Source organism: Trachurus trachurus, assembly GCF_905171665.1.
Source record: "Trachurus trachurus genome assembly, chromosome: 15".
NCBI lineage: Eukaryota > Metazoa > Chordata > Actinopteri > Carangiformes > Carangidae > Trachurus > Trachurus trachurus.
This window is the reverse complement of record NC_139906.1, coordinates 21,266,506-21,276,488: the sequence shown is the minus strand read 5'-3', so window position 1 is coordinate 21,276,488 and position 9,983 is coordinate 21,266,506. Positions and strand designations below refer to the sequence as shown.

The following is a 9,983-nucleotide window of genomic DNA, read 5'->3' as shown; positions in this document are numbered from 1 at the left end:
TGGACCGCTTCTGTTTCATCACAGCCACCCACTGCGGGTCGGGAAGGATGCAGCAGACGGTTCAAAGTGGAGATAAAGTTGATCCTTGGTGAGTTTGTTTCATCTGAAATATATGGATCAGTCTTGATCCTGGAAACAGGCAACTTTTAAGCCAGCATTAATCAGAAGTCTTTAAAACGCTCAAGAAAATCACTGGAATTTTACAAGCAAAAACCTTGTGTAATGAACTGAGTGATATAATCACTGCAAAATTTAGCATATTTGAATTTAATCACAGCTAAATGTGTAAGTTAAACTATCAATATACATTTTCCGGACAACAAGATCAAACTTTACAAATTCAGAAAGTGAGATGGAATTAATTTGCATCATGTGACTTTCACCTTGAAGTCAGGTGTGAATTTCTGCGTCTCCTGTGAGCAATTTAATCAGCTAAAATGGTAGATTCTTGATACAAGACACTTGAATTTAATATCTGAAGTTTTTAAGATGTTGCTTTTAGACAGACTTTCAAAATAAAATGCTGAGATATAGTAGTTTCTCTGCTAAGCTTGTGTTATTTGGTGAAAGCTCTGGAATAACTCCTTAATGAACATTCATGATGGACACTTCATCAGTTTACTGCCAGTCCACAGACTGAATCCACTGTTCACACAGGACACATGAATGGATGAATATGTTAAGTTGCCAGGGGCGTGATGCAGAGTTAGTAGGCTACTGGTCAGCTGCTCTCTGGTGCACAGGGCGGATAGAGATGGGGAAAGATTGCCATGCAAAAGACCACAAGGTTTCACAGCGTCATACAACTACGTTTAATAAGATTTGCTTATTAGTACAGAAAAAGGAAAAATTAAGGTGGGAACTACAAACTCTGAAGCAGTAGTAAGCATTAGCAGCATCGAGCTCCATGTTTCCAAATCACAGTTATACTGCAAAAAAGTTCAGACAACCATAGGTCTAAGTCAACAGTCTCAAAAGCCTCGCCAAGATAGAACCAGTGTTCAAGTCAGGAAATAAAAACCTAGAAAATAAAAGCACAGATGCCTTCATTTTAAAAAAGGAAATTCAAAAAAGTAGCAGGATGTTTGTAAAACAGAGACAAAAAAAAGCACATTACCAATCTTTTTTTCATCTTTTTTTGAGATCACAACATGACGAGACCTACAGTGTTTACCTACCCAGAGAAAGCCCATGAAGCAGAAGTGAATATACAGTTTACTATCCAAGTCTAGTTACATGAAATACATACGTATATAGAGAGGAATATATAAAATGGTTGCCATCATCCAAATCAATCTTTTTTTCATTTGCACATACACTTTGTTTTTATAGTTCAGGTATAAATTCTTTTGTTAAGTGAAAGAAAAACAAGTTGAAAGAAAAGGCCAGGAGACAGATAAACACTCTCTGTGTGGTGGTGAATAATGATAATGATGATGATGATGATAATACTGAGCCCTGGGAGAGAGAGAGACAAGTGTGGGACTTGGTTTATAAAGTGGTAGACACAACATTGTCACATGAGTCTTTCAGGTGAAGACGGTCAGAGGAAGAGACCTTCAGCCACGGGTTGAGAAACGGTGCCCTTATTTTGGGAAATATGTTTATTTCCTGTCTTAGTGGGAGTTGAATGAGTGAAGTTAGCTTAGCCAGACAGGAAACAGCCAACCTGAAGCTCAATCAACATTTAAATGTAGCTTGACTCTACAAAAGCTGAAATATGAAACCATATATTATACATTACATTTTGCATTCCTCTAAACAGACCGAGCCAGGTTTGCCGTTACCCCTTCTTCTATCCCTAGCTAACTTGCTGCTACAGTAGCTTCATACAAATCAAACTGGTATTGACAGTGGTATTGATCAATTTATCTAACTTGGAGAGAGAATAATAGATGGGAAATGTGATTTCTGTCCCCAAATTAATATTGCATAAATAAATATGAATTTAAAAAAAAAAAAGCCTTTGAGCACCTCAGTGCAGAAAGTGTGAGCAGTGGCACATAAACATGTTTCCCAAGGTTTCCAAAGGCCGAAGATCAGGAGGGGGACTTTCAGCAGTAACACAAACAAGAAATATTTGAATAAAAAAGAAAAGAAAAAAAAACGTCATACCATTTCCTACTAGGGCACAATAAAAAACCATACATGCTCTCCCCAAACTGTGCATCTCCGTATTTACATTCATACCTAGTTACAATCACACTGGTGCACTCTGCAGGGACCGAGTCAACTGGAAAGAGGAGGACGTGTGTGACATGGCTGTTCGTCTACCAGGTGCTGTTGCAATATTTCACATGTGACAAGTTTTGCTCTCCACTGCACAAAGTGAGGATGAGTTATTGTAGTAGAGCGAGTGGTAATAGTAATAGTAGTAATAGTAGTAGTAGTTGAAGTTATAGTAGTACTGGAGTAGCAGAAGCAATGTAAACGGCCAGTGGTGTCATCCAGCTTCCACAATTACATCACAACATACTGCATGTATGCTCCATTCTGCCATTTTTATTTTATTGCCCATTCATTTGTTTACATCGCGAATCACTTTAACATCACCAACCACCAACCTGTTGTTTGTGAGTAGTTTTTTTTTCTTCACACTAATGTAAGCAACATCAGCGAGTTAACACATAAAGCTTAGCAGTTCAAGAATCGAGACACTTTAGTAACAATATTACAAAGTTGTTGTTTTTTTTTCTCAGCTTCAAAAAAATGAAAAAAGTGAACAAACGAAAAAAATAAACTTTTAAAGAATTAGCATCATAAAATTAATTTATTCCAAGTAAAAATACAAAATAATATTAATGACATTGACCAGATATGAAAGTCTCCCCCAGAAATAACTATTAATGGTTGAGAAATAAGTCTGTAAAGAAAAAAATATGAAATAAAAATGAAAATATGTAAATATGTTTAAATTCTTTTCTTTTTTAGCAAAACTTTCTAAAAATAATGAAAATTTCTCAGTACAAAGGCTACATTACTACTGGAAGGTACTAGCAGGTAGAGTAGGTAAATACACAGTAGAAAATGATTTTAGTGAATCACAATGCTCGCAATGAAAATAATTCTGCAATAAAGATTTATGCCTCTTTTTCTTGTTTTCTTCTTTTCTACAAACAGTACAAACAGTATTGCACATTACAACAAAGAGTCAAGGTTCTTAGCCTTAAAAAATGGGACTATAATTCAAGTCTTGCGTGAATAGAAGGCCACCAGTCAATTGATGCACCTTGGGGGCTCTCGGTCAAGTTACAGGTGAAAACACTTGTGTCTGTTTTGTGTTAAAAAGAACATTCTCGTCTCTCTACCTCCAGCTGTTCGCCGCCGACTCTCAACTCTCACTCAGTTTGTTTGTTTTGTTTTTGTTTTTTTTTCTCCCAGCAATGTCAGGCTAACAAATCAGGGTCACGTTGCTTTTTTTTATTATTTTTTTTACAAAACAAAAGGGACACATACTGTTAGGAAACATAAAAAACTTCTCTTAAAAAAATAATGAACAGAAGATCTCTTTCACAACTCTGGTCAGCATAGTAAATGATTGATTATAAATATACAAAAAACGTGGGAAATATGTTCAGTTTTCTTTCTGAGCACCTGATATTTTGTTTCTTCTCTTGATGTTTTCGTCCAATTTGACCAATGGGACACTCAGCCTCACCTCCACTGTAATAAAGTAGACTGTACTCTCACTAACTACATCATTATATTAGTTATAAAGCTCTAGCTCCTTCGGTTGTCTTTTTCAAAAAAATAAATTCTTAAAATAAAAGAAATAAGCATGATAAAAATTAAAAAAAAAAAAAAAATCAACCATCTGTTAAATCATTTCTCTCGAAGAATTAAATTAATATATATTTTTTCATCTGAATAAACTTACTTAGAAAATATCAGTTTCTCTCCTAATATATTTCAAAATTGAGGTATTGCAAAAGATCTTGTCAGTCAGAAAGCACGCTTTGTCGTCTTTTTATCGTCTTTTAACAAAAACAACTGCTGACTGTCGAAAACTGTTCAGATACAAAGAGTAGTGCATAACAAATATCGATCATAGAGAAGGAACAAACATAGAAAACCTGTCTGGGTGGGGAAAGAAATGTCACAAAAACACCCAGAATTCACTTTCGTAGGGATACGTATTATTACTCATGGTTAGCCTCGTGTTTGTTTTTCTATCAGTAAAAAAATCTTCTGCTTAGTTTCAGTTAGTTTTTTTTTTTCTTGGACAAGAAACAAACAGAAACATCGAAACATCCTAAAGCCAAAAAAAAAACAAAAAAAAAAACAGTTTGCGACTAAAACGATTAAGGAGGGGGAGGGGCAGCACGGGACAATCACAACTAATGAACAAAAAAAAAAAATTAGAGGGGAGGAGGGTTGGGTTGGGGTTGGGGGTGGGGGGGCCGGATGAACAATACAGGTGTAAGATCCCATTCAGATTGTCCACTAAACTGCTAAAACCAGTGTAACGTGCCCCCACCGCCGCCCCCCACCGCCGCCCCATAGCCAAACCAGAGCCGCCCTGTCGTCAGCAGCCAACACTTTAAGTTTCTATGCATTCATCAGCTCCCAAATAATTCCCCCACCCACCCTCCCTCCCTCCCTCCCCACCCGACCCAACCCCGTCCCACCCCGTCCCACCCCATCCTGTTTGAACTGCGCACCATTAAAACAAAAAAATATATATCTATATATCTATATAGTATGTCCACCAATTTCTAAGCAGGTCCATTACTTCAAGCTTTGCAGGAAACAAAAACATCTGGATAAATATGGTTACCCCCCCCCCCCCTCCCCCCTCCCGCCAGCTTGCACATCTGCACACTCCCCGATGTGACCCCCCCGACCCCAACCCCACCCTCAGCCATGTAGTGAGAGCATGTGCAGAGCTCAGTTTATCAAGCTCAAGTCTCCAGTAGCTTCAATATTTCGTTTTATACCCCCCCCTCCCCCCCCCATGCCCCAACCCCAACCCCCTCCCCCTCTTCTTCTTAGTGACTGCCCCTCCCCGACCCCGCCATCTAATCTGCCGCAGGAGGCCGGATGAGCAGCCTCCTCCTCCTCTGTGGGGAGGGGCTGCTCGCTCTGTGTTGTTAGGTGGTCTGGTAAAAGTCGAACATGTGAGCTCTTTGGTTGCATTCTGGGACGTAAACGTGCGCTTTTTTTTTTTGTCAGCGGTGGAACAAACAAACAAAACAAAACAAAACAAAACAAAACAGAACAAAACCAAAAAAAAAAAGAAAAAAAAAAAAACCTCAGTTCTCAGTTTAAGCTCACATTGTTGCGTCTTCTCTTCAGATCAGACTCGGTGTTTGTAGGCCTGTGTGTGTGCGTAAGAAAGACAGCCGTCCGTGTCCGTGTCCGTGTGTGTTTGTACTGTATGTGTGTGTGTGTGTGTGTGTGTTCATGTGTGTCGAGAGGCTTCTGTGTTTACTGGTGCAAGTGTGTGTACAAGAGAACATATATACGTGTGCATACACTAGTTATGAAGTTTCACAGGACTTCTATGTCGGACATAAACGACAGTTAAAGCGAATCACAGTTCTAGGCATACTCAGACCTAACTACATACGGTATAAAAAATTGCACAATTATATCAACAATCACTGCAAAAAAGTACTTCACCTATCATAGACAGTTTTAAATGCTAATCCTACATTTAATTTGATTTGTGATTATTAAGATTGTTTTTTTTTCTTTTTTTCTCCCCTGTTGTCTGGATGTGTTCACCGCCTGTTTGTGCAGGAACCGTGCGCTCTAGCCCAGGGGCGTTCAGCCTGACCTGGGGGGGCCACTGGCCTGGCCCGACTCGGGGGGGCCCGCTGTCGGCCCGAACCTGATTCCTTCCACCAGTTACTTCCCTGTGTCTGTCCAGCTCCGTGCGAGTCGTACGTACGTCTATGGTGTTGTTGTGCAAACATGGGCAGAATCGAATAGTAGACATGATACTGAAAAGTGTATTGCATGCAGCAACCTGATTGAAATAAACATGCAGTTAGGGGCGACCCACCCCGACCCCCACAAAAAAAAAAGGTAGCCATCGTCGTCTAGGGGCGCCCCCTCCCCCTAGGACAGCTCGTCATTCTAAAACACCAGGTGCTTCTCTAGACCAGTTCTATATCATTTTACACCCTAAGCCTGAATAAAGTATTTATGGTATGTGTTTATACCATGGATTTAGCAGCAAAGCTATTGCAGCATTACATTTACATAACACTAAAAAATAATGTTATTATAAAAATAAAGACCTAGAAATTGAAAGCAAACTAATCTGATTGAGCGTTATGAGGTATTAATATTTTCAGAGTCAAAATTGTGAGCGAATATAGCCGTGTTATTTTTACTCTGGGCGTTACGGGCCCACACTACTGGATAGTTGTTAAATCTTGCTACATCTTATGCCACCTATTTTGCTTTTCTCTATGCATTAATTTCAGTTGCCTTTGGTAATTATTATTTTTTACTAGGGGCAATATAACTACAGCTTTTGAAAATAAGTGCATGCTCCTTTTACATAAAAATTAAATTATCTATATATGTATAGATAGGTACAAAACAAAAAATATATACTTTTTTTTTTTTTAAATATTTGTATGGTCCCACCTCTGTCTCATTAAGGGAGGGAGGGAGGGGGAGGGGGGTCCAACAGGACGTACCACACCGCCCAGTCAACAGAACGGGGAACTGAAAGTAGCCAGACGTCTAACATACCATCCTGTGTGTGTGTGTATGTGTGCATGTGTGTGTGTTTCGTGAGATTTTGTGCCAAAGTGCAAATTCTAAGCTGATAGATTTCGCATTTCTCTTCCCCCCACAAAGCTTCATCAGAGGGGAACAACTACACAATGAGTTCAGAGCCATGTGGGATGAACACAGTCCCGTGTATTGATGGATCCTTTTTGCTTTTTTTTTCATGAGGTGTTTGTGGGGAGCGGGGTGGAGCAGGTGGAGCAGGAGGAGGAGGAGGAGGGGAGGGGGGGGGGGGGGGGGGGGGGGGGGTCGGTGTTTGCAGCTCTGTCCCGGGCTTTTTAGCTTCTCTCCAGGGGGTCAGGTGTGGGTTGACCGGGGTGGGGCAGGGTGGGGCGGGGTGGGGGGGCAGGGGCAGGGCTGACTCATGACCCCCCCTCAGCTCCAGCGGAAGGACACGTGTCGAGGGCGGTCGCCCCCTTCCTTCACCAGTGGCTTGTGAAACTCTCGGCCGGCTCGCGAGTGGATGCTGGCCCAGCAGTACTCACAGTAGTACTGCAGGCAGGTGACGTTGGCACAGAAGAAGGGGGCGAACTTCCCCCCGCAGCGCGCCCCCTGGCACTCGTCGCACATCTGGTCGTCCAGGACGTACGGCTTCACCTCCACCTGGGAGAGATGGAGAGATGGAGAGGCAGAGCTCAGTTTATTATCCCCCCACAATCTCACATCCAAACAAAATCAGTTCAAGCATTTTAACCCATAAGAACCCAGACCCATTTATACTTGAAGGAAAATTAAGTGGGGTGAAACACAGACCAAGTGGAATGCATGGAACACATTTTTGAAGTTTTTTTTGAAATAGCGCCACCTATTGTCTGAGATCTGGAATGTTACATATATGTCACATCGGGCGTTTTTGGTATCTTAAATTTTCACTTGAAAATAAATGGGCTTAACATTTTCTTTTGCTCTGTAACACAAATTTGACCTTTTATTTGCATTTCCATAACATATATCAAAATTACAAATTTGCTGGTTACTATTAACACCTTTTTAAGACAAGTTTCACAACAAAAAAGGGCAAACACTATAGAAATGCGAATATTGCCTCATATTGAAGGCTTTAACCAGTTACTGAAGCCTTAAAAGCTGTGCAACCACAATTTTCTTTCCAACTACAAATACCTTGGCATCTGGATGGACAGTTGTCTTAATTTTAAGCACCATATCACCACCCTCATTGCTAAACTAAGAACAATACTTGGCTTTCTATACAGAAATAAGCACCGTTTTCCTACTCACCACAGGAAAAAAATTGGAGACGCTATTTTTTCTCTGTTTTAGACTATGGAGATGACATCTATGGAAGAGCTGCTAGTTCCACTTTGATTCCCCTGGATGCTGTTTACCACTCAGCCTTACATTTCATTTCCAATGATTCATATAATACTCATCACGGCACTCTTTATCAAAATGTCGGCTGGTCATTTCTGACAGTAAGGGGAAAACAGCATTGGTTTTTATCCATTTTTAAAGCCCTGTCACAGTTATTGTCTCCTTATTTATCATCTCTGTTAACTATGAAATCACAAAACATTGGTACCCACTCACAGAACTGATTGTTGGGTCATATTCCATTCGTCAGAACTGAGCTGGGTAAAACGTCCTTCTCTCACAATGCACCACATGGGACCCTCTCTCCCATCAGTACAGCAGTCCAGAACCCTTGTCTCAAACCTGGTTCATGACTGTTTGACTGTGTTAACTTTTCTTATTTGTTTCCTAATATTTTCTTATGTAAACTCTCATTCTTCTTTGCTGTATTTGTTGTTCTGTATACAACATCTATTGCACGTCTGATGGTCGTCAGTACATCCTGAACACTGTATCCTATTTTGTTACAAAAAATACAGCAAGAAAGCATAATTACATTAATATGGGACCAGCATGGGATACTAAAATCTTGTTCATTTACTGAGAAGAGTGTCTCTGCTAAATCTGTGGTTCAATTTCCGGACTGATATATCATTTTATTAAATATTGATTGAATTTGACATTATTTTTATGTTAACATTTTTGAATTATGTTTTAAATTGAACAACATAGAGTATATTCATTCAAAATACCTGAATCACCTAATTTAATTGAGCAGTTCTTTCCCATTTTTCTCATTGTGACATAGGCGTCACATGGTATTTTTCCTGACTTTTTTAAGGCTAAGGCCCGATGTGACGTATATGTCACAGCAATATTTTCTTAAGTTGTTTTATATGAGTTTCTTCAAAAAATGAGGTCAGAACAGGTTAAATACAACAAGGGACATGTTATAAAAGGATTTGCATTGTGAAATGGGTGGTGGCTTATTTTATTGACAGAAAGCAAGCTTTTTAAAAGTAGCGGCCTCTGTGAAATTTGCCAACTCTGCTGGCCACCATCTTGGAAATGTTGTCATGGATAGAGAGATTCACAGAGAGTCATGTGACTGCACCAGGATGTTGAGTAGATGTCACTTAGGGACTTTATGAGTTAAAAGTTCAACATAAATATGTGTAAGGGGCTTTCCAGGACACTTGAAGGCAGTGTGACACCCGTGTCACCGTGGGTCCTTATGGGTTAATCTTCCGACACAATTTATATGTAAATGTGCTGAAATGAAGAGCTTTGTGGGTCCAGGTGTGTGAGCTCCTCTAAACCGACGGCCTGACACGCCAATCTCTCCGCGGTTGTCTGAAATAAAGCCCAGGCAGGTATCCTCCCCCGTCCGCCGGTGAAATGAGTTTGACCACTAAGCCAGGAGACAAGAAATGAGAGCTCAGTCTCCATGGAGACGGCTCAGTGCATGAGAGAGCAGGGGGCGGATGCTAACCTTGTTACAGTGTGGCCACAAAATGAAAGGTTATCGAATCCTCCGACAGCGGGGAGGCCGGCGTTCTCGGGCTAAAACTCTGCAACGACGACTTAACGCTGCAGAGAGCGGCGCACACGCTATTAAATAAATACCAAGATCGGCTCGGAGGTGACGAGCTGGTCTGTGGTCTCTGCAGCGAGTTCATGTCGAAGCAGACAGAGAGAAAATTAGAAAGAGAAGATGAAATAACAAGGATCTTCCAAACCGCCGCTCTGAGGTCAAGCTGATGGATTCTCAGCGATCCTGCTCTCTGCAGTAAATACAAACTCTCTAACACTGTTATTTCTGTCAACATTCACAACTTTTCTTCCTGACCTCTATTAGAAAAAATACATATTTGCCTTGTGAAGTCTTCATTCACACCCCCCTTATGGTTTTTAAGTGTCATTTT

General features: G+C 40.5%; 1 protein-coding gene across 1 annotated transcript in view; it reads right to left on the bottom strand.

Annotated features, from left to right (window-relative positions):
* Positions 1–7,022: 7,022 nt before the first annotated feature.
* Positions 7,023–9,983, bottom strand: part of cpeb3 (cytoplasmic polyadenylation element binding protein 3) — a gene marked incomplete at its 5' end in the record, with an annotated part of 43,022 nt that continues 40,061 nt past the window's right edge. The window contains 1 exon segment of the mRNA XM_083987845.1: positions 7,023–7,350. Within this exon segment, the coding sequence (XP_083843971.1) occupies positions 7,123–7,350 (228 nt within the window). The 3' untranslated portion in view covers positions 7,023–7,122.